Source organism: Erythrolamprus reginae, chromosome 2 (genome assembly GCF_031021105.1).
Source record: "Erythrolamprus reginae isolate rEryReg1 chromosome 2, rEryReg1.hap1, whole genome shotgun sequence".
NCBI lineage: Eukaryota > Metazoa > Chordata > Lepidosauria > Squamata > Dipsadidae > Erythrolamprus > Erythrolamprus reginae.
The window spans coordinates 87,368,092-87,393,710 of NC_091951.1; the positions used below are offsets into that span (position 1 = coordinate 87,368,092).

General features: G+C 42.7%; 1 protein-coding gene across 1 annotated transcript in view; it reads right to left on the bottom strand.

Annotated features, from left to right (window-relative positions):
* The window catches only part of SLC6A11 (solute carrier family 6 member 11), a 164,172-nt gene that overhangs the window by 15,527 nt on the left and 123,026 nt on the right, over positions 1-25,619 (bottom strand). The window contains exons 8-12 of the mRNA XM_070738603.1: positions 14,585-14,688; positions 8,824-8,948; positions 8,503-8,615; positions 4,944-5,081; positions 854-956 (exon numbers count right to left, since the gene is read on the bottom strand). Coding sequence (XP_070594704.1) covers positions 854-956; positions 4,944-5,081; positions 8,503-8,615; positions 8,824-8,948; positions 14,585-14,688 — 583 coding nt within the window. The remainder of the gene's footprint in view (positions 1-853; positions 957-4,943; positions 5,082-8,502; positions 8,616-8,823; positions 8,949-14,584; positions 14,689-25,619) is intronic.

The window sequence follows — 25,619 nt, forward strand, 5'->3', positions numbered from 1 at the left end:
ACTAACCAACCAACCAACCAACCAAATAATAAATAATTAAATAAATAAATAAATAAATAATTAAATAAATAAATAAATAAATAAATAAATAATTTAGGAAACTTTCAAGTGCCTTGTGGACTCATTGGCCATTGCTCTGTGAACTAGCATTGATTGGCTTTTCGAAGGGTGAGACTGTTCTGAGGTTTGGATGAAGAAAATTTCTGGGGAATATTAATAAACCAACTAAATCACTATTATGTGGGTATGAATGATTGAGTGGGACAGCACAGCCATCTTGAGTCTTTTTGGATAGAGTGATAGGCAACATATAAATTTAATAAGTAAATTAAGTTATAGAAGTATCAAATTAATTAATTAAGCTTTCACAAAATAGTCATGGTATTCAATCTGCAGTCTGTACTTAACTTCTAAACCCTTAGAAACAAGGATGATTACCGGTATATGGGAAACAGTATTTATCGGATGGGGAGATCTATAAACCAAGCTCTTTGATTATTCTAATCCTAAAATTTTGCCTCAATTCGTACATTTTTATCTGACAAGGTAAATTAGGGAAATAATTTCTGTGGGAACAATTCCAGAAAGATGGAGCCAAACCAAGGTAACACTAAACATTTTGTTTTGTAGTCCCTGCATAAGCCTTTCTCTGCAGAAGGCCAGAAAAATTTCCCCAACTACTCCCTGAAAAAGATACTAGTGACTATGAATATGTAGTGTATACTTAACATGTTTGAGACGTATTTATTTAATGAGAAACAGGACATAAATAATTGACATCAAAAAGACATTATTCAAATTATCCGGAAAAGTATTATGTAATTTCAGGCAATAACATCAATTGTTGACTCACCATAAAACCAGCCAATGCAGATACATTCAAATATAGCCACAAAAAGAAGACACATTCCACTAGCAGCATAAGAATCAAATAATTGGAAAACATACATTCCACCCTGAAAAAGAAAATAAAAGAATAAGAGAGTTGTGGCTTTGTGGCATTTTTGTGTTAAAAGTGAGGATTATTTTCAGATAGCATTCACTGCAGAATGCCATGTGATTTTTCAAATTATAACTCGAAAGGAGGAAACATTCTTCTCCTTTGCACAAGTCAAGAGGAAAATTATTCCTTTAAGGGCATTATTTTCATTGTGGGAGTAATATTAGTCTCACAGCAAGGATTTGCTTTATGGTAGTTAAATGCTAACATTCATCAGTAAGTTTAGGTAAGAGACATCTGATAAAATGCTATTTGTTCACTCTAAGCTCTGCAATACAGTTCAAAGTAAAATTAAATCAACAAGAAAATTTGCACAGTGTTTGTAATGTTCCTTGGAAATTACACAGCACTAGAGTGTTGCAGTTATTTTCAACAGCAGTGCATTTCCCCCCTAAATTTGAATGTTTTGCAATTTCTGAGGGGGGGGGGGGGGGAATGTAATGAAAAACCTTATGCGACAGTAAATGATGCAACAGTGCCCTTTGGTGGACCATGATACATATTGCAACTTGATTGTACTTTGCAAATAATACATTCTAGAATGTACAACATACTCTTTGAAACAAAAGGCATAGAAACAAAAGGCATAGTGTGCTTTGAAAAAATTATTTTCTCCTTTCGCTAAAGTCTGTTCAAAATAGAGGAAGCAAGCAGCTGCAGTAATAAATAAGTTGGTTTTGACTCAGAATCATGAACATAAGCCTCTAAATACTATTTTCTGGATAGTGACCATAGTAGTATAACCGTCATATCCATTTTCAGTCGCATAGAGGTGAACACTCTGAGTAGGACTTTGGTCTCTTGTGTGAAGTAGGGCTTAACACATGTCTCCAATACAGTTGTATGCATATTTTTCACTGAAAGAATCTTCTGGACTACGAGTTTCAAACTAGCGGCCTGCGGGCTGGATACGTCACATGCAGGCCATGCCCACCCCAGCACCATGAAGGGAAAAAACATTGTGAAATGTCATGTGACAGCATTGTGACACTATGAGTTTGACACCCGTGTTCTAGACCATCTCTCCCCACCAAAATCTGACATTAGCCTGCAATTAGAGAGTATTTTTAAAAGGTTTTTTATTTATTTAAGAAGTTTATATACCTTACTTTTATATAAATATTTATAGTATTATACATTATATTTCCTACACATCACAGAAAATTCAAAACTATTTTATAGTAGCCATAAAATCAATTCAAAATACAGTGATACCTCATCTTACAAACTTAATTCATTCCGTGATGAGGTTCGTAAGTAGAAAGGTTCGTAAGGTGAAAAAATGTTTCCCATAGGAATCGATGTAAAAGTAAATAATGTGTGCAAACCCATTAGGAAAATCCAAACTTTAAGGCTTAAAAAAAAAGTGACGGGCGGACAAAGTGAAGGCTAATGGAGTGGAGACGGACAGCAAGGAGAAGCGAGGAATGGAGGTCCAAACGAAGGCTAATGCCACCTCAAATTGCTCCCAAAATCACCTTTCCAAGAACTTCTTATGCCACCCGAAATCGCTTCCAAAGTCTTCCAAAATCACCTCTCCTTTCAAAATGCCTAATTTTTCCTTGCTGCCTTTCTTCACTCCATTTGCCTTCATTAGGACCTCGATTTGGGTTGCATAGTAAGTGTTTGCCTCGTTTCTCCTTGCTGCCTTTTTTCAATCCATTCGCCTTTGTTAGGACCTCGATTTGGGGTGGCATAGTAAGTGAAAAGGAAGGCATAGGAAGCTTTTGGAGAGGTGATTTTGGGAGCGATTTGGTGCATAAGAAGCTTTGGCTGCGAGGAACAGAGGAAGCGGAGGGCTAGAGTGGAAAATGGCAGAGAAATGTGGCAGATCTGGTGTTCCCCACCTCATGCAAGCAAAAGGAGGTGGGGAATCCTGCTGGGGGTGGCAAGCAATTGGGAAATCCCGGCGGTGGCTGTCACAAGGCAGGGGAATTCCTGTGGGAGTAAGAGAGCACACGCACAGTAAGAGAACCCACGCACCCAGGCTCGGGTTCATAAGGTGAAAATGGTTCTTAAAAAGAGGCAAACAAATCTTAAACACCAGGTTCATATCTTGAAAAGTTCGTATGAAGAGGTGTTTGTAAGACGAGTTATCACTGTAATAGGAAAAAAATTTAAACAATCAATATGTCAAGAAAAACCGTAGCTCAGAGACCAGTAGGTCTTCTTAAAATCATACATCATGGAGGGAAAGATGTGATTGTTCTTTAAGGTAACTTGATAGTTTACAATTAATCCATTCTGTCAACATGATGAAGTAAAATACCACTGCCTTGATGAACAATAACAAAGGCAATTGAGGGATCAAATTTCATGTCTTTTGGCAAAGTCATCCATCACTTATTGAAACAGATTCTATTTTATTTTATTTATTTATTTTGTCCAATACCCATTCCAGTCCGGAACTCAGAATGGGTATCTTATCTAGCCAATATGAAGGAGTTGGTAAACTCAGAATAAATCTAAATTCAATCTAATGTTATGAAATATAACAACTATTTAAACTCCTGTGTATACGGTGCTTTTTTCCTCTGACATATAAAAATTACATACAATGACAGTTAAATAACTGGTTACTAATACGATTCTTCTTATTAATTAAATTATTTTATTTGTATGTTATTATCCATCCTCTCCCCCACCCATTTGATCTAAGTGATTCTGGACAGCTCACAACAGTTTGTAGTAAAGCATAATAAATCAGTGATGATTGGAGAGATCTTTGTACATACAAAACTTTGATTCGCTCTGGTGAATGGGAAGGGCACATTGAAAGGGATAATCTGGTCCTAATCCCTAAATGGTTTTTCAAATCAAGATCAGCATTTTATAGGGTTCTAAAATGCATCTGAGAAGAAGATTTAATATTTCTAGATGACTGGTAATTGGTAATGATTGGGACCAAACTTTCTCAGACAATCCAATAAAGGGATCTTGGGGTTTTGGTGGACAGCTCAATGAAAATGTCAACCCAGTGCACAGCAGCAGTAAAAAAAAAGCAAATCCCATGCTTGGCATGATTAGGAAGGGAATCGAAAATAAGTTGGTAAGTGTTGTATTGCCTCTGTACAAATTGATGAAAAAGTGCAAAAAAGGGCAACAAGAATGATAAAGGAAATGGAGCACCTCCCTTATGATACCAGGTTGCAACGCCTTGGTCTCTTCAGCCTTGAAAGATGACGTTTAAGAGGTAACTTGATCGAAGTGTATAAAATCATGCATGGGACAGAAAAGGTGGATAGAGAAAAATTATTTTCTCTATCCACCTTTTCTGTCCCATGCATGATTTTATACACTTCGATCAAGTTACCTCTTAAACGCCGTCTTTCAAGGCTGAAGAGACCAAGGCATTGCAACCTGGGCCCCTTGTCCTAGTATTGTGTGATAGAGAAAAATTATTTTCTCTATCACACAATACTAGGACAAGGGGCCCTCCCTAAAGCTCATAGGAAAGAAAGTGAGGACAAATCAAGGGAAATATTTCTTCACCCAGAGGGTTGTTGGTTTATGGAATTCACTTACAGAAGAGGTCATGACAGCTGTCAGCCTTGATAGCTTCAAGGCAGGATTAGACAGATTCATGGATGCCAAGCGTATCGGTGGTTATTGAAATGGATGTCCATGTGCCACCTCTATGTTGGTTGAGGCAGGCAGGATTCCCTTGAGTATCATTTGTTGAGGGTCAGGGGAAAGGGAGGGTCTTGCCTTCTCTTTCTGCTCAAGATCCCCATGGACAATTGGTGACACAGAATGCTGGACTCGATGGGCTTTGGCCTGATTCAAATGGCTCTTCTTATTTTCTTATGTTCTTATTCCCAAACTATTTTTTATAAAATATTTCTGGTTTCAATCATTTATCCAATATGCTTCATAGAATTCCCAACTCTAAAAAAAAATTCTGCCTCCTTCACAGTTGTGAATGTTATTAAATGTATCTTACCTCTGTTAACATGATTAAGCCAAGAAAGTAAGACACAATTGAAAGAGCTAGAATCAACAGTTCTCTTCTGTATCCCCTCCGGAAAACCTTGGGGTACATATCCACCACTGCAGTCACAAGACTCTCAACACATACAAACTATAAAAAACAGAAACAAGACAAACAAATACATTTTCATTTCTATAGCAGTAATCAGTGCATGAAATGTTTTGTAGCATTCACAGCCCAATGCTATAGAGCAGAGGTCCCCAACCTTTTTTGCACCAGGGACCGGCTTTAAGCTAGACCAGTTTTCCATGGCCCGGTGGGGGGGGGGGCTTTGGTCATATGGGGGTGGGGTTATGGAGGGGTGGAGCCAGGGCCGCCATCAGGAATTTTGGGGCCCCATACAGCCTAAGTGTCTGGGGGCCCCCCTCCCCGCCATTTAAAAATAATTTATTTTGCGACATACCAATTATGTATGAAATTTACCTTCTTTGGGGAGGGGTGAAAGGGGAGAGTAAGAGAGGAAGGAGTGAAAGAAGGGAATGAGGGAGGAAAGAAGGGAGGAAGGAAAAGGAAAGCAAGAAATGGAGGGAGGAAAGGAAGGAAAGAAAGAAAGAAAGAAAGAAAGGGGGAAGGGACAGGAACAGAGGAAGGAAGCAAGGAAACTTATGAAAGGGGAGAGTAAGAGAGGAAGGACTGAAGGGAGGAAGGGAGGGAAGAAGGTAGGAAGGAGAAAGAAAAGAAGAAATAGAGGAAGGGAAGGTAAAAGAGAGAAAGAAAAAGAGCAAGAAAGAAAGAAAGAAAGAAAGAAAGAGAATGAAAGAGAAATAAAAATAGAGAGGGGGAATGAAAGAAATGGAAGGGGGAAGGAAGGAGAGAAAGCAAGAGAAAGAAAGAAAGAAAGAGAGAGAGAAAAGAATGAAAGAGCAAGAGAGCAAGAGAGCAAAAGAAAGAGAGAAAGAAAGAAAGAAAGAAAAGAAAGAAAGAAAGGCAACTTCAAAGAAAGGCTCACTGAGCATCTCTCACTCTCTTTCTATCCCTCTTTCTCTTCCTTTCTATCTCTCCTCTTCCTTTATCTCCTCTCTCTCTCCCTCTCTCTTTCTCTCCCCCCCTCTCTCCCCCCCTCTCTCCCTCTCTTGCTATCTCTCCCCCCTCTCTCTTTCTCTCTCCCTCTCTCTTTCTCCCCCCTCTCTCCCTCTCTCTTTCTCCCTCTCCCTCTCTTTCTCTCTCCCCCCCTCTCTCCATCTCTCTTTCTCCCTCTCCCTTTCTTTCTCTCTCTCTCCCCCCTCTCTCCCTCTCTCTCTCCCTCTCTTGCTATCTCTTTCTCAGATAGGCTTTGAGTTTTTGGCTGGGGGGGGGAGAAGTAGGACCTTCCTAAGTCCCCCCCCCAGCCAAAAACTCAAAGCCTATCTGCTGGATACGGGCGATGAGTGGGACGAGCGGTGCCGAAGCCGCGCCGCTCTGTCCCACTCATCGCCCGTATCCAGCAGATAGGCTTTGAGTTTTTGGCTGGGGGGGGAGAAGTAGGACCTTCCTAAGTCCCCCCCCCAGCCAAAAACTCAAAGCCTATCTGCTGGATACGGGCGATGAGTGGGACGAGCGGTGCCGAAGCCGCGCCGCTCTGTCCCACTCATCGCCCGTATCCAGCAGATAGGCTTTGAGTTTTTGGCTGGGGGGGGGAGAAGTAGGACCTTCCTAAGTCCCCCCCCCAGCCAAAAACTCAAAGCCTATCTGCTGGATACGGGCGATGAGTGGGACAGAGCGGCGCGTTCCGCGCCGCTCTGTCCCACTCATCGCCCGTATCCAGCAGATAGGCAGCGGCGCCGCGGACCGGCTGGAAAACCCCAACGGCCCGGTCCCGGTCCGCGGACCGGCGGTTGGGGACCTCTGCTATAGAGCAATGTTTCCCAACCTTGGCAACTTGAAGATATTTGGACTTCAACTCCCAGAATTCCCCAGCCAGCAAATACTGGCTAGGGAATTCTGGGAGTTGAAGTCCAAATATCTTCAAGTTGCCAAGGTTGGGAAACACTGCTATAGAGAGATTTATTCAAACTACATAGCGGATGAGGCAAATTGTGATTCTGATTAAGCATATTGCTGGTTTTTTGGATTAGCACTAGTGGAGTCAGACCATCCCTGTTATTCTTCAAAAAGAGACACATGACCGTTTTTAATAGTTTTTCTCAGCACAAAATTAGGCACTAGACTCTGTATTTATTTCTTTATTCTGTACTATGGATAACTAGGGAAATTATTCAGCACTTAAAGAGAAATTCTGGGCTGAGGAGAGTGCTCCATTTTTTAAAATTCCTGTCTTCAAACTCAATAGTACTAATTATATGTTCTTCAAATCTAATCCTTCAATTTAACTAAACACCTTTTTCTAATTCTTTAGTTAACTGTCGTAAATGTCAGTGACTTCCCCAGGTACATGTCTATCTCTTTAAAACATTTCCATTCTTTTAGAACCACTATTTTCCAATGAACCCATGGCTCCAATGAGATAGCTGGCTTCATTGGGCCACCGTGGCACAGTGGTTAGGCTACTTCTGCTGACTGCTGGCTGACTCCAATTTGGCAATTCAAATCTCACCGGGCTCAAGGTTGACTCAGCCTTCCATCCTTCTAAGGTGGGTAAAATGAGGACCCAGATTGTTGGGGACAATATGCTGACTCTGTAAACTGCTTAGAGAGGGCTGTAAACAGTGAAGGGCTGCAAAAAATATTTACTACCACACTGTAGATGTGGCTTATTTTGTGGGTGTGACTTGTCAGCCATGTGATCAGGTGAGAGTGGCTTGATGATCATGTGATCCGGGTGGCTTAAAGATCATGTGACTGGCTTAAAGTTGGCCAACTTGACGTCACTCATGTGAAGGGTTTGGCTTAGGGTTAGGGTGCCTGGCTTCTCCTCATTTCTCCTCACCTCAAAGAGATACAATTTTCCTATCTATTTACTATTATTGAACATCCAAAATATACTATTTAATTCTATGTATATATGCCATATCTGCACATACATATTACACACAGGCACACAAAATAAACTGTATATAAACTGTATAAACTACTATATAAACTGTATGTCTATGTATACACACACACACAAATGCACAGCTCTTCTAAAATTATACACATTCAATCTCATTTACTGTGATAGGAAAAAACATACCCAGAACCCAGAAAGGAAAAAAAGAAAAAAATTCAAAATTTTTCTACTGGTTCTGCATACTTGACCAAAGTTTTTCTAGCATTTCTGACCGTACCCATAGGAGACCCTCACTGGCTGTAAAACACTGTGAAACAGTGAATATGTTGCTATTGCTATTGTTATTTTAAATCTCTTAAATTTAGTCTATGATTGAGACCCATTATTTTCAATTTGTGTTATTATACATTTGCTTCTCTATTTTCTTTTATTATTTCACAAATAACAACTGTTTGGATATATTAACAACTGATGCATGATTATATTGGTAAAGAGCAACTCTTACTAGGTAACCATTCTGTATTTTAAACAAAAATTTCTTTGCAATGTCTATAACAGTTTTACAATAACTATGATTTGTACCTGACTATCTAATCCAAGGAATATAAGCATCATGAAAAACAAAGTTGCCCACAATGGAGAAAGAGGCATCATTGTTACCGCCTTTGGATATGCAATGAAAGCAAGTCCTGGTCCTGAAAATAAAATAAACCAAAATTAGGTACATAATGAGGACTTGTTCATATATTGATCACATTATGAATATTCCCTATATGTATATAATTGATGGCATGGGATGGATCATATTTCTTTATAGAAAATATCCAACTTCTTTCCTGCACAATTAACTTATCTTCAAGTCCCATATTCAAGTAGACCATCAAATATATTTGTATAACTTACCTGATTCTGCAACTTCTGCTATGGGAACCCCCTGTTCATAAGCCATAAAGCCAAGAACAGAAAAGATGGCAAAACCAGCCACAAAGCTTGTACCACTGTTCAGGCAACAGAGCATAATGCAGTCTCTATCAAATAAAGAGCAAAATCATTGTTTAATTTTAAGTGCTTGACTTTATACCACAGTTTTGGGGGGGGAAATTCAGAGAAAGAAAACCAGGAACTTCTAGAAGTTTTCCACATAATTTATTTGCTATACTTCTAGTACATTTATAGAGTCAAATGGATTATAGTAAATTTTTGTCCCATTTAGTATCACCATGTTTGCTGTTCTAGTTCTCAGAGATACCATCAAAGATTTGATGAGAATTTTAATGACACCTCTTTTTTATTTATTCTGTGCCCAAAATGCATCGCTAAATTATTTGGCTCTTCATTGGTAGCCTTTGTCAATATTATTTTCCATTTAGATGCATTTTTAAAAAGTCAATGTCCTATCAGAATATAAAAAGAAAACTGTCTCACATGGAATATAATTACTGGTTTATGGAATTACAATATTATATGTTTGACATATAATGCACAGTAACATATAATGCACAGTAAGTTCTTGCAAGGCTTTAAGGAGAAATGCACAACCAGAGCATTCTGAAATGTAGCATTATGTTAAGCTAAGTGTTCAATTCAATATTCAAATAACTTGTGTTTCTTGTAACTAATAATAAATAATCTGGTTTCTATTTTCTTCAGAATACTATATGATATCAGTTTGTGTAGATAAATGCCTGCAATATTTGAATTTATGGTTGTCAATCAGTTTGAGAAGAGGGAAGATTGTGTTAAGAAATATAAAATCTTGTGGCACTTTAAAGATTGACAGGTTTGCCAGTTTTAAATGTACTTTGAAGATTTATATTCCACAAGGACGTATCTGAAATATTTTGACAAAGGTTCAATATTTTTACCTGACAAGACAGACAAAATACAGAATGTGGAGTATGACACAGAAAAGGGTGTTTTACTAAATCTATGAAATAAATGGTTAAAATTGAAAAATTAAAGGGGAATAAAAATTTAAAGGGCAATGACACTGAAAATGTTTTAGATATTACAATTGAGGTTCATTAAAGTATTGAAGGGGCTGTGAAAGGTGGGATATGTGATAGGATATAGAAGAATCAAAGAGAAATCAAATCTTACAACAATATTTAATCAAATTAAAGATTGTTAGACATCACCTCCCAGCAACCGAATAGGGCCCACAGGGTTGGCCTTCCCAGGGTCCCGTCAGCTAGACAGTGTCAGTTGGCAGGACTGCATGGGAGGGCCTTCTCTGTGGTGGCTCTGGCTCTATGGAACCAACTACTCCTTGAGATCCGTACTGTCTCTACCCTCCTGACCTTCCAGAAGGCCATGAAAATCTGGCTTTGCCGGGAGGCCTAGGGCTGTTGAGCAGAACCATCTAGCCCTGTCCAAGAAGATATGAATGATTCTATTTTTTTTACAGGTTTTAATTGTTTTTATATTGTTTTAATTGTTGTACGCTGCCCAGAGTCCAGAAGGAATTTGGCATCTTATAAACAAACAAACAAACAAGTAAGTAAAATGGATGGATGGATGGATGAATGAATGAAAATAAGGTTGGTTTATTTGATCAAGGTTAAAATAAGACTTTTTGTTTTTGCAAAGCTCTGGTAACTTTTTATGGATTTTGTGCTGATACCAGGATTGAAAATTGATGTTTTATAAATTTGCTTCTAGAAAAGGGATGAAATATGGGCTGAAGAAATATTTATTTAACCTTATTGGGATTTCAAACTGGCAGGATGTGGGCTGGATGTGTCATGTGCAGGCCATGCCCGCCCCATTTCCACAAAGGGAAAAACACTGTGAGACATCATATGACGGCAATGTGATATACATGTTATATGGGATTAAGAATTATTAAATTTATTTATATTTGAGATAATTAAAGTTATAATACATTTCTTTATATATTTATTTTCTTCTTTATATATTTTTATTTTTTACACTTTTTATTGTTTCTTTCCCTTTCTACTCTTTCTTTATTTTATTAATTTTTACTATTGTAATTAAAAATTCTTTAAAAATTACATTAAAAAGAAAGCTTCAGTACTGATGAATATTACTCACTTATTTATGGTCAGTATAATATTATTAAATAATTTTGATAACATTATTACTAATAATAATAATTATTATTATTATTTATTGGATTTGTATGCCGCCCCTCCCCGCAGACTCGGGGAGGCTAACAACAATGATAAAAAACAACATGTAACAATCCAATTTAATAAAACAACTAAAAACCCTTATTATAAAAACCAAACATACACACAAACATATCATACATAACTTGTAATGGCCTAGGGGAAGGAATATCCTAACTCCCCCATGCCTGGCGACAAAGGTGGGTCTTGAGTAATTTGCGAAAGACAAGGAGGGTGGGGGCCGTTCTAATCTCTGGGGGGAGTTGATTCCAGAGGGCCGGGGCCGCCACAGAGAAGGCTCTTCCCTTGGGGCCTGCCAAACAATATTGTTTGGTCGACGGGACCCGGAGAAGGCCAACTCTGTGGGACCTTATCAGCCGCTGGGATTCGTGCGGTAGAAGGCGGTTCCGTATGTATTCTGGCCCAATACCATGTAGGGCTTTAAAGGTCATTACCTTTAAATAATATTAATATTATTATGGTTCATTGCACAGTTGGACAATATTCAGATTGATTTTGGCATTTTTATGTAACTATCAAGCTCTTTCCAAGGATATGATAGGCAAATGTGGATACTTGATTGTGGTTAAAGATTGCAGGATGTAATCTGTTCCAAATAAAAAAGTATTTTGCAATTGACTGATGGTGATCTTTTCAATGCCAATGATGTTCAAGTGGTGCTCGAGTTGTTTTGGGATTATAATTAGCTTCCAAGACATGGAAGACACAGAAGACATGGCTCCCAAGACATGGAAAGAAAAAAAAGATGAAGCCCTAAGGCAAAATCTGCAAACTATTTATCATCCATCTATCTGCCATTTGTTTGTCTATCCATCCATCCTCCATCCATCCATACACTCACCCATCAGCTATCATCTATCTACCTACCTACCTACCTACCTACCTACCTATCTATCTACCATCCATCCATCCATCATTTTTCTATCTACCATCATAGCATTGCATTTTTGGAATTTATACTTTAACATTATTGTCTAATGTTATTAAACATGTTGTTTTAATATTTTAATATTCAATGTTTATTTCATAAAGAGAAGCCCACCAAATTATTCTCTTACAGTATACCATCTACACTATTACTTAATCTACACCTGAAATTCTACCATTTTCAATATTGTCACATCACTCATGATTTTCTTATTCTTGAAGCCTTTCTTTCAATTTCCCCTTTTGACATATGACTAAATATATCTACATATGCCTTCTAAAATACTCCTTCCAGAATTCAATGATTTCATCTTTCAGAAATTATCTATCCCAGAACATTTTATCATTTTTATTTTAAATTTCTGGAGGATCGTGATTTGGAGTGGTGTTTTATTACCTTGATCGCATTAAACTGTGTGAACTTCAACTTACCTAGCTTGGTCAAGGCTCAAAATGGCCCAGATTGTGAAATATTGGTTTAGGCATTTTACCTGTTTCCAAAACTAATTTTCATTTCAGTCAAAATTTATGGCATTTTCCCTCTTTCTTTGAATCATAATCTTAATTATACATTGCAATCTTTGAAACTATCTTGTGTTTTCCATACATTTTTTAAAATCACTTAACTTCTTGCAGTAATTCTTCTTTCTTTTTATTTCATGTTCACTTTTCACTTATAACAGTATCCAATAGTATCCACCCAACTTTCAGGATTTCTACATAGTTCAATTCAATTCAATTCAATTTATTGGATTTATATGCCGCCCCTCTCCGAAAACTCGGGGCGGCTAACAACAGTCATGAACAATATACATGAATAATATACAGTAAAAAAAATCCAATACTAAAAACTAACTTAAGACCCCTTAATGTATAAAACCAGCATACGTACACACATACCATACATACAGTTGTATCAGCCTAGGGGGAGAAGAAGTCTTAATTCCCCCATGCCTGGCGGCAGAGGTGGGTTTTGAGTAGCTTACGAAAGGCAAGGAGGGTAGAGGCAGTTCTAATCTCTGGGGGGAGTTGGTTCCAGAGGGCCGGGGCCGCCACAGAGAAGGCTCTTCTCCTGGGTCCCGCCAAGTGGCATTGTGACGGGACCCGGAGAAGACCCACTCTGTGGGACCTAACTGGCCACTGGGATTCATGCGGCAGAAGGCGGTCTCGGAGATATTTTGGTCCGATGCCATGAAGGGCTTTAAAGGTCATAACCAACACTTTGAATTGTGACCGGAAACTGATCGGCAACCAATGCAGACTGCGGAGTGTTGGTGTGACATGGGCATATTTAGGAAAGCCCATGATTGCTCTCGCAGCTGCATTCTGCACGATCTGAAGTTTCCGAACACTTTTCAAAGGTAGCCCCATGTAGAGAGCGTTACAGTAGTCGAACCTCGAGGTGATGAGGGCATGAGTGACTGTGAGCAGTGACTCCTGGTCCAAATAGGGTCGCAACTGATGCACCAGGCGAACCTGAGCGAACGCCCCCCTCGCCACAGCTGAAAGATGTTTCTCTAATGTGAGCTGTGGATCGAGGAGGACGCCCAAGTTGCGAACCCTCTCTGAGGGGGTCAATGTTTCTCCCCCCAGGGTAATGGACGGACAGATGGAATTGTCCTTGGGAGGCAAGACCCACAGCCACTCCGTCTTGTCTGGATTGAGTTTGAGTTTGTTGACACCCATCCAGGCCCCAACAGCCTCCAGGCACCGGCACATCACTTCCACTGCTTCGCTGACTGGACATGGGGTGGAGATGTATAACTGGGTATCATCGGCATAGTTTCAGACTCTTTCCTTAATTCTATCACTTTTAGCAGAAACAAGTGAGTTAATCATGCTTTATGGATGCAGATAAACATTATGGATGCAGATAAACAATTATTATACTTAAACCATATATTTCAAGCACATTTTTTTAAAGCAGATATTTCCTAGTCACTATTTTTATTTATTTATTTGTTTGCTTGTTTGTGGTCACTTTTGATCAGTTTTTCTGCATTGCCTTCTTTCATTCCCACTTATCCAGTCTTGTCATATGACAGAATAATTTTTGGCCTATATGGTTGAAAACTCAGTACAAGAAAACCTGAGAAGGGCAGAAAGAACGTCATGATGAGGGGGAGGAAGATATGACGTGAACAGAATTGTAAGAGAAATAGGAGAGGCAGATATTGGTTCGCTTGTGGATACAGGGCTGTAATCACTGTAATTTAAACTGATCTCTGTCTCAGATAAGGAGGCACTAAAACATCATGCATTATAATGATATTGAGATTGATGCCATATGTAGCGTTTCCTGCTTCTGGTAAAATCAATACCAATACCAGTTGGTATTTATTGGCATGTGCTGGCCCCAAACCCAAACCACAGCCAATTACCATCCAAGATAGGATTTTATCTTGGAGATCTCACTAATGAAACAGTGTCCAGACCATTTAAATGATACACAGTGTTTATCAGTGTATGCAGTGTGCATGCATGTATGTGTTTAAGTGTTTTAACTAGTCCTGAGAACAATATCTAAATAATTACCTTAAGTATACACCTAGATTTATCAATAGAACCATCCAATTGTGCATTACCTATAACAGTTATTATTGTAGTTATTGTAGCTTCCTAGGGCTGTCAAGCATCCCAAGCAGATAGCATAGGAGAAAAATATCTGTGTTCCAGCATCTACCCAGACCTGCAAACATAAAAATGCAAACATAATTAAGGAAAGAAGAAATATTTTCTGTTTCAGAATTGTATGCAATAATTCATATACATATTATTACCAGAATGGCTTGTGGACACATTTTTAACTAGATAACTAGTTTAAAAATCCAAAGATCATTATGCGATTAGAAAATAAACATTGCCTTTTTGTTGCTATTATTGTTATTCTTTTTCCTCTTTTTATTTGTGACTTGTTTTATTCTAGTGAAGTATCTGTTTGTAATATTAATTGTTATTTTTCAATAAACATTAAAAAAATACTAACCTATTTGGGGGAAGGGCAGAATTCCTGTTTTATTGACAGAAAGCATTTGTGGTCTAAAATTTATATAAGGAGCCAAGGGTTTTCTCTACAGTTAGATACTCACACAAAGTACATCTGTAAACACTGCATCAGTGGAACTACTGTTTATAGAAATTAGGTATAGTGGGAAAAAGGTTTTTTAAACTACAGTTTCCAGGGATTTTGCCAATGAAGATTGGAGTAAATGGAAGTTTTAGCATACTACATCTACACTTACACAGCAAGTTAAAGAAGGCTATTGTAATCTATAATGGCAACTGAATCAAGGCATACTTGAGTAGGAACTGATATTCAGCAAACAAGTCATTATTATTTCTCAGAAGAACCTCAATCACTCTTCTAATTTTATACATAGCTTTTTTCTTGAATTCTCAAACTAGACGGAACAGGCAAATAATGAGATACCGTAATTAAGCAAAATTCAAATTTAACAACCCCTATTTTGAGTGTTAAGCTTAAGTGCACTTAGTAAGCCTATGCTACATTCTATATATTTCATTATTTATATTTACACCTTGCTTCTTTTTTCAGAAGATAATGGCAACGTTCATGTTTTTCTCGTTGTATTACATCCTTATGACTGTGTCAACTACAGTCAATAATCCATTTCTTTCAGAAAAGTCTTTGAAAAATGTATTCATTTCTCTAGCGGCTTTAGATGCTGTGATGGAGATCAGTTTGGACATGGTTAAAGGCATTGAAGACAAATTTATGAAGGACTATTTATGGCTCCTGGACTTCTCAAAGGTACACTGCCTTCAGAATAATGATTGTAAAAACGCTATGCACACTTCCATACCACTAGTTAGGAAACAACACTGGAAAAGTCCTATTGCTATCTTGTCCTTCTTCTGAGTTTATTTATTTATTCATTGGATTTATTCATTGTATTGGATTCCCCATTTTCAGCCCCTTACCGCCATTCCCCAGTGACCGAAAGGATTTGAGCTCAGAATTAACCTAGTCCAGATTGCTGTAATTTAATTGACCCAATCCTATGTAAAAAGCTGCTAGACACCCCCTAACCATCCCCTCCCCATCTATCAGTTGAAAAAATGGCCGGAAACTAAGAGTTATGGTCACCAAAAATTCCTACTTGGCCCCTGGAGGCGACCACCGTTCACACTGCGGTTAAGGGGAGGGCGGGTGGGTGCCTGCAAGCCAGGCCAGCGATCTTCCAAAAAAGGGGGGCAGCAAGCAGCAAGCCATCCCCTTTATACCGGGGGTCACCACTCTGCTCCCTGTAAATGCCCATGGGCATGCATTCACCCCGCATGCCCCCATCATGCACGGCCGCCACCAGGGCTGTCTGTGAGCCTCCACAATCTCCGACCCACCTTTCAGTGGCCAGCCGGTCCATGTTTTAACCTCTAGGTAAGGCTTGAAAGTTTCTAGATCAAGGCAGGTTTCTAGCCTGGAAACTTAATACCAGACTAATTATCTTGTGATTACTATATTTCTATATTTTTGTATTCTTATTGCATCTTTTGAGTGCTGCCTGGTGTCATGTTTAGATCTTTTCTTGGTTAGGGAAACATCTGAAGGGCTGTTGTGAAGACTATTTGGGATACCTACTAGGTAAAATCACTTGGATTCATAATGATTCGGATTCTAGTTGTGCAGGTCTTATGAAATTGTCTTCAACAGTCTTGGATTGTTATTTTTGGAGAATTTCATTCCTGCTAGTCCTGAAATAGATGACAAGGTACTTGTCCTGTGAGTGCATTCTAGATATATGCCCCTCCTGGTTGCACAAAGTTTTCAGAGATGATATGTTCATAAATAAGTATCTCCATATGGTAAATGCTTCCTTTACAGAGAAAACAGTTCTATCACCTCCAAATACTCTCAGGATATACATGTTTGCCTTCTTCACTTGAAACAATGTCACCCTGAAAACTTGAAGGTGTGTCTTTTCCACGTAAATGCCTTCCCTCTGGAAAATTCAATTGCCAACATATAGTTGGCTCAACTCTATTGGCTTTCTACTTTAAAAACATTGCTTGAAATATGGATGCTTCTACCAGGATAATTTGAGTTCTGGTGCAGAGGAATGCATCAAATTTGAGTCTCCGATCTCTAATTAATTGTTCCTTGTTTTAGCTGTATTGTTGTTTTTTAAAAAAAATATTTTTGTTCTGTTTATTGTACATAGACCACAGTAGCATAATTAAAGTTGAACAGATCTATACTGTAAACATTATAGATACACACACACAAACATACACTCTCTCTCTGTGTGTGTGTGTGTGTGTGTGATTTTTTTTTGGTCAAGTCACCCTGGTATTTGGGAGGAGCATACAGCTTCCTTTTTATATGCTGTATGCTCCTCCCAGGGTGACTCAACAAAATAAATCACACATATTCCTTCCCTGGTACAAGCTGATACAGGAGGCAACCCTGTAGCCTAGAGGCTAAGGCCACTGTCTTACAAGACAGAGCCACAGGTTCAAATCCCAGTAAGGGTATGGCTACCTGAGGATAAATAAGCCCAAAATAGATCTATAGTAGTCTCCCTTCATTTTCATTATCAGCAAAAATGTTAGATAGACAGACAGACAGACAGACAGACAGACAGACAGACAGACAAATAGAGATATAGATATAGATATAAAATTTATTTGAACATATGTCCAAAATTAATTCCATGGGACTATATCATGTGAAATGTAATGAAAATACATAGTTTGGCACATTGGATTCTTCAATTTTATTTTTCTGATAAATCCTATTTTTGAAAGTTGACAACTTTCAATTCTCAGTTTACTATGATATATAAATACGTGAGGTAGAGTGCAGTGATGACCAAGATAAAATAAGTAGGGTTTCACAAACAACATAATTAATTACATGTTTTTTCACCAGAAAATGCAGTGATCATCACCATTCGTAACATTTTAATATTTAATATCTACATGAAACCGCTAGGTGAGATCATCTGAGGGCATGGGGTGAGTTACCATCAGTATGCTGATGACACTCAGCTATACATCTCCACCCCATGTCCACTCAGTGAAGCAGTAGAGTCATTTCTCAGTCACTCACACCCTTATCACCTCGAGGTTTGATTACTGCAATTCTCTCTACCTGGGGCTGCCTTTGAAGAGTGTTCGGAGACTACAAATTGTGCAAAATGCAGCCGCGCGAGCTATAGTGGGGCTACCAAGATCAGCCCACATTTCAACATCAATGGCTGCCAATTGGTCTCCAGGCACAATTCAAAGTGCTGCTTATGATCTATAAAGCCCTATATGGCTTAGGACCAGACTACCTTCGGGACATCTTCTGCCTCATGCATCCCAGTGGCCGGTTAGGTCCCACAAAGTTGGCCTTCTTTAGGTCCCGTCAGCCAGACAATGTCATCTGGTGTGACCTAGGGGAAGAGCCTTCTCTGTGGTGGCCCTGGCCCTCTGGAATGAACTCCCTCCAGAGATATGTACTGCCCCCTCTCTCCTGGTCTTTTGTAAAGCTCTGAAGACCCACCTCTGCTGACAGACATGGGGGCCATGAGCAATGAGATTATTTCCGGACGATATGAATGATTGAATTTGATGAATGTGTAGGTCTATATATGGGGTATTTAACATTTTTAGCAACTTATATCAGTCTTTTTAAAGTAAATTAGATTTCTTTTATATATTGTTGTATTTACGTTGTTGTATGCCACCCTGAGTCGCTGTGAGAAGGGCGGCATAGAAATCTAATAAATAAATAAATAATAAATTAAGAGAGACTTTTTCAACTCATGGCAAATTAAAAATGAAAAGTATCAGTGTCTACTTACTTAATTGTTATACATTCACGTCTATTACTACTAAGCTTTCTGCTGAATTCTCATAGAAGATTGATGGCAGAAAAAGACCTCATGGTCCATCTAGTCTGCCCTTATACTATTTCCTGTATTTCTCATGCTGTTTGAAAGATTTTTATTTGCAAGGTATGGGGAAGACTGCTAGAAAAATGTAATGCTGGCTTAGAGAGAACTTTGGTTTGATTCATCTGTATTTTGATCTATTTTTATTTATAGAGGACTGCAGCTACTTACATATTGTAGAAGGTAGCTAACAAAAAATACTTTGCTTTTCCAACGCAAAGTACCCAATTGTTATTTTTCCCTACCTACTGTACCACCAGTAACATATCCTGTGCTTTCAAACTTCTCCATCAATGGACAGAAAGCTAGTGGCTCTTCTTTACCACTGCTGGGACTCTCTCAAGCATTCACAGCTGGAAGCGATTGGGATAGCTCAGCAACAAAAGAGGCAATTTGTCCACATTCACCTGCTAGCTAGTACTCCAGATAAGAGAATGAGTTCCAAAAGAGCTTTTCCACTCCATTAACTTCTTCCATACAGCAGTCTAGAGAAGGTCATCAGTATGAAATGACATTCTTTTTATGCTGTTGGGCGTTCTCAACCATTATCAGATCATCAGCTTCTGGGGAAATCCAGAGGCATAAAAGAGCTTTTCCACATCTTTGCTTTCTCTCAGCTGCATTCAAAAGGCCTTTCGAATAGCCTGGAGAAAGCTTCAAGCTAGCCACCACCAGCACATGCAATGGAATGGCCTGCAGTCAATAACAAAACAACTCAGCTTCCATTGGAGCTACCCAGCTGGAGCCAAAGGCTCTTTCCAGACTTCTCCCATTGTGCAAGCTCAGATTGGTTTTGAAGCAAGGACGATGATTGCTGTATGATGGTTCACTCACAAAGCACCTTTAAGAATATGATGATTTTCACAAGTTCACCCTACATGCCATATGAAGGCTACACTAATAAATAATTGAAAGAATATTTTTGGTGCCTATCAAAACAACTGAAAAGAAAAAGTGTTTTTTCTCCCAATGAAACTAGTCTATCAGGGCAACCTGATCTTCCCAAATATGGGGTGCAGTATACTGCTTCTGCTTTCATCTTTCAGCCCCAATCCAGGAGCCTTCGCAGGCAGTTGCTTTCACCCCAAACTATTTTTGTGTTGAATTGATATTTTATTGACAAAGAAATAAAAAGAGAGTAATATTGACTGTTTCAAGCTACTTAGCTCTTGTCTAAATTGTATGGGTAGCTGATGAGAGCTAAATACCTTATTTTTCAGAGTATAAGATGCACTGGAGTATAAGACACACCTTATTTTGGGGGGAGGAAAATAGTATCTGCTTACCAGGTATTCATCTGGCTAGCGTCGTTTGCGGCGCAGGCGGAGTAATAGTCGGACACAAGGTGTGGGTATAACGGGGTCACTTTTATTCAACAACTTAATTCTTAACTTATTAACTTATTTAAAACATTAACCCCACATGACCTGCAGGGTGCAAAATCAAATGGGGGCGGAATAACATGCCCAATTCAGACAGCAACCCTGGGGCGAAAACTCCTTGAAACTGGGTGCGGGTCATGTTGAACTACACCTACCCCCTGCACCCTTACTACGCCCCACCTGGCGTGTGGGATGGCTCGCTACTGGTCTACGTTAAACTCCAGCCAGCGAGCCACAGGAGCGACTCACTCCCCGGACCCAGGCCGGTCGAGCCCTGTAATCCAAGAAGGAGCTCGCCCCTCACCTCAGTAGAGGTGCCCCAAAAGGAGCTCACCAGTTGCTATTTATTTTATTTTCCGCCCCCTATCGGCCCCCCCTCCCCCCCCCAGTGACCCTAAGGGGGGGGGGCACTAGATGGTGGGGCCACCCCCTAACCACACTCCCACGCACAGAGTGGAGTAGGCGAAAAAACAATCGCAGCTCGTCCAATTCTGCTGCGACTGCAAAAAATTCCTACTCGGCCCCCCGGAGGGCGACCCATCATATGCACCCTGTAACAGAGGGAGGGTGGGTGGGTGCCTCACGATGCTCCGGGCGAGACTGCTGCGCCACAAGGCAGCCCCCTCTTATAGGGCTGCCTCCACTCGCCCGGCCAATCGGTGCCCACGCACCGCACCACGTGGTCACGGCACCCGACGTGGGTGCCGTGACTCCGCCCCCCAACATGGCGGCCTCCATCCCACGCCGATCGCCGCAAACCCCACCGGCCGGTAAGTCGGCTGTGGGAATTGCGGCGCAGGCGGAGTAATAGTCGGACACAAGGTGTGGGTATAACGGGGTCACTTTTATTCAACAACTTAATTCTTAACTTATTAACTTATTTAAAACATTAACCCCACATGACCTGCAGGGTGCAAAATCAAATGGGGGCGGAATAACATGCCCAATTCAGACAGCAACCCTGGGGCGAAAACTCCTTGAAACTGGGTGCGGGTCATGTTGAACTACACCTACCCCCTGCACCCTTACTACGCCCCACCTGGCGTGTGGGATGGCTCGCTACTGGTCTACGTTAAACTCCAGCCAGCGAGCCACAGGAGCGACTCACTCCCCGGACCCAGGCCGGTCGAGCCCTGTAATCCAAGAAGGAGCTCGCCCCTCACCTCAGTAGAGGTGCCCCAAAAGGAGCTCACCAGTTGCTATTTATTTTATTTTCCGCCCCCTATCGGCCACAGCAGGGGGTGAAATTTTAATTTATTCCCCCTGCTCCCCCCCCTGCACATAAATGTGCAGGCACCTCTGCAGGTCGGCTATAAATTTATCGTTCCCACTATCGGTCAAATGAACACCGTCCTGTCTGTATAAATCTGTGAGGGATGCCCTGATGTCTGGATGGTCTATCACTCCACCCCCAGCCTGAATCACCCACTTCCTAACCGCTCTGTTTACCCTCTTTCTAGCCTTGTCCACTGCGCTAGGACTTCTAGCCTGCCGCCAACTCCTCCTGGGCAGGATGTTGGACCACCACACACACGTATCTGGCCACCGCTCCCAGATTACCTGCAAACTCTCCCAGATGTGCCACAGCAGCTCTACACCTGTCATCGCCCCTAGATCATTCCCACCAACGTGCAATACCAAACAGCCCGGCACCCCTCGCACCCTTCCACTGTCGAACAACAGCGGAAGAACTTCCCGCCAACGTAGGCCTCGTCGGCCCAACCACTGAACCACCGCTCGATCGATCTCCAAACTCGTGCCGGGCATCGTCTCACGGGCCCTCCGCTCGGCCCAGTACACCATGCTGTGGCCACATATCAGGATCCTGCGGCGCCGGTCAAGTCGTCGGGCTAGAGAAAGGGAGGAAGCAGAGCAGCATCAGACTGGCGGCCCGGCGCCTCCCCCCCCGCCCCGCCCCACTCACCTAGGGGCGGGTGTACGTCCGGAAGGCCCCAGATCTCCAGCGGCCCACTGTCTTTATATCCAGCCTGCTGAAGCCTTCGACTGCTGCCAACGACGCTGCACCTATTCTGAATGAGTGAGTCCCGTAACGTCTGGGGTCCAAGCCCAGCCTTGCAAGCGCCTTGGACGTGACAGCCCAAAACTGGTACCTGGTCAGGGGTTCACCGGACACATGACAAAACAAAAAACCCGGCTCTACACCCCTGTGGGCCCAATACGCCACCAGAGCTGCCACCGGGCACACCCGCCGGTTGTTAGCCCGGGAAAGTTGGACCGTCACACCTCTACCCCTCTGGTCGGTCTTGGACCGTCGAAGCCTCAAGGACACCGAGCTACGACCTAACTTGATATCCCTAGTGGTGAACGCCTGGCCGGAGCTATCGGCTCTGGAAGCTGCTAGAACCTCGCTGACCCGAAAGGCCCCGAAAAACAAGGTCACCGCCGCGGCGTGGTACAATGACGCCTCATAAGCAGAGCGGCAGAGCCGACCCCACAGCTCGTAAAGCCCCATCAAGTGGGTGAGCTTGAGGGGACGCCTGCTGTCACCCCGGGCCTGACCTTTCTCCCTGATCCAACCCTCTAATGTCTTTCTAATCCTGAAATCCCCTGTGGTGTCCGCAAAGCCCCGAGACTTGGCGACGAAGGCCAGGCCTGCCAACTTGCCCCTAATCGTCCGGGCAGACAACCCACGGCGGCGGTCAAGCGCGCAAAATTCAAGTAGGTGTTCGACCGGGGCCGGCCAGAGCTGATCGTATCTCCTATCATGACGAAAAGCCCAAAATTCCCTACCTGCCCGCTGGTACGCTCTCCTGGTGCTGGGAGCTATGGACAAATCCATGGCCTTGCTTACGTCGGCCCTCCAATCAGCCACAGATGCTGTGGGGCTGCTTCCGGGTACTCCTCGGCCTGTGGGGCAAGCAGCCGGAACCTAGCCAACTGCCCCCTGGACAGAGCGTCAGCCACCCCGTTTCTCACCCCCGGAACATGATGTGCCCGAAAAAGCATATTGTTGGCAAGGCATCTCCTAACCATATGCCGGACCAAACCCATAACCCGCTCGTTCCTAGATGAAAGAGTATTCACTACATGCACCACCGCCATATTGTCGCACCAGAAGTGGACTGTCCTACCGGCAAAACTGGATGCCCACAACTCAATGGCCACGACTATTGGGAATAACTCCAAAAATGTCAAATCCCTACAGATAGCCCCACCGAGCCACTCCTGCGGCCAGTCAGCCCGGAACCATTTGCTTTGCCACACCACTCCAAAGCCGGTCGTGCCCGCCGCATCGGACTTCACTTGGAAGTCCGCTTTCAGCAGCATGTCCTGCCTCCACAATGACACACCGTTGTATCCGTCCAGAAACCCTTGCCACACCACGAGGTCCTCCCTAACACTCTTCGATAACCTGATCCTGTGGTGCGGTTTTGACACTCCAACCGTTGCCCTGTACAGTCTAAACATAAAGGCCCTTCCTGGCGCGATCACCCGACAAGCAAAATTTAACAGGCCAGCCAGCTCCTGCACCTGTTTCAAAGTCACCTTCTTTGCGGCTCGTGCGGCCCTCACCGCCTCCTTGAGTCTAGTCAGTTTGTCATCGGGTAGCCTACACGTTTGTGCAACGGAGTCCACCTCGATGCCTAAAAATGTCAGTTTGGTTGAAGGCCCCTCGGTCTTTTCGTGAGCCAAAGGTACACCTAAATCCGCGCATAAAGCCTGGAAACCCATCATTCCCTGCTGACAATCGACGGCGCCCGCCGGCCCCGCGAATAGAAAATCATCCAAATAATGTACGACAGATGCAAGGCCCGTACTCTTAACATGTGCCCACTCCAAAAATGAACTAAACTTCTCAAACAACGAGCAGGATATAGAACAACCCATTGGCAAGGCTCTATCAACAAAGAACCCGCCCTCGAACTGGAAACCCAACAAGTCGAAATCCCCCGGGTGAATGGGCAAAAGCCGGAAGGCCGATTTGATATCACACTTCCCCATCAGCGCCCCCACTCCGCACGCCCGGACCATTGCGACCGCCGTCTCGAATGGCGTGTAGCGCACCGAGCAGAGCTCCTCGGGAATGTGGTCATTCACCGATTCACCAGGGGGGAACGACAGGTGATGTATAAGCCTAAACTCACCCGCGGCCCTCTTGGGCACCACACCGAGTGGGGACACCTGCAGGAAGGGCAGGGGGGGCTCCGCAAAGGGGCCCAAAACCCGGCCCTCGCGCACCTCCTTCATAATTTTGTCCCGCACAACGTGGCCCATTCCTGCCACAGACCTCAAATTGTCCGCCATGCATGCCCTGCGCGGCCCCCCATACGGGATCCTGAAACCCGCGGTAAACCCTGCGAGCAGGAAATCCGCACCCTTCTTGGGGCGGTAGCCGGTGAGCCAATGCTGCAACCTGTCCAATCTAACGGGGGTTGGGCCCCTTACCTTGAGCCCCCCCAGGCTGGGGTTTGGCGGGGGTCCCGGCGTCCTTGGAGCCGGCCCCACCGCGCCCCCTGTAACAAGCAGAGGTCGGGTGTCTGCCACTACATAAGGAGCAGGCGTGGCGAAAACGACAATATGCCCTGGAACAGGCCCCTCTAGCGCCGTACTCGTAACAGTACGGCTGACCTCGAAAGGACGACCCAGCCGTGCTGCGTTGGCCGGAGGCCGGGGTCCCCGTCCCCACCGCTGGGCGGGGAAGAGTAGCCTCCTTGCCCGTGGTTAAAAGCAAATGACCTGTGGGTGTTCGCCCACTGGCCGGAGTTGACGCTTGCTGCGTGGCCTGAAGCCACAAATCGTTATGCCGCATATCCCACGGCCAGTGCCTGTTGTGGGCGGCGAACCTGCGAAAATCCTCGCATATCGCTTCCAAGCCTCGCCCCCAAACTCCTGATACGCTCTCAGAATCATGTTCATGTACAAGATGAGCTCATGTGTCTTATGGACATCATCTTCTACCACCACAGAGTGGTAGGCCAAAAATGCATACGCCCACGACAGAATTCCCTTGTCCATTTTGGTGCCTTTTGGGTCCTCCGACCCCTTCTTGCCCTCTTTATCCTTCTCCTTCTTTGACTTAGGCGGTAGCAAAATCTGAAACATGTCCACGTAAGCGCCCCGCCAAATTTTACGTTTGAGGGACTGGGACATGTGCATACTGAGCGGAGTGTCTGGTAGGCCCGGCGCGAAAGGATTATCGCTGTCAAAAGAAGTACTGGTAGACCCCGAGGTGGTTGACCCAGAGCTGTCCCGCGAGGTATCCCTCTTCCGTTTGTGCCTCCTAGCCACTGTCTTTTTACGCCCCCTCCTCCAGACCTGCGCAGCTGTGCGGGAGCGCCAGGTCCTCTGACCCCCCTGTGTCGTGCGTTTTGAAGCCC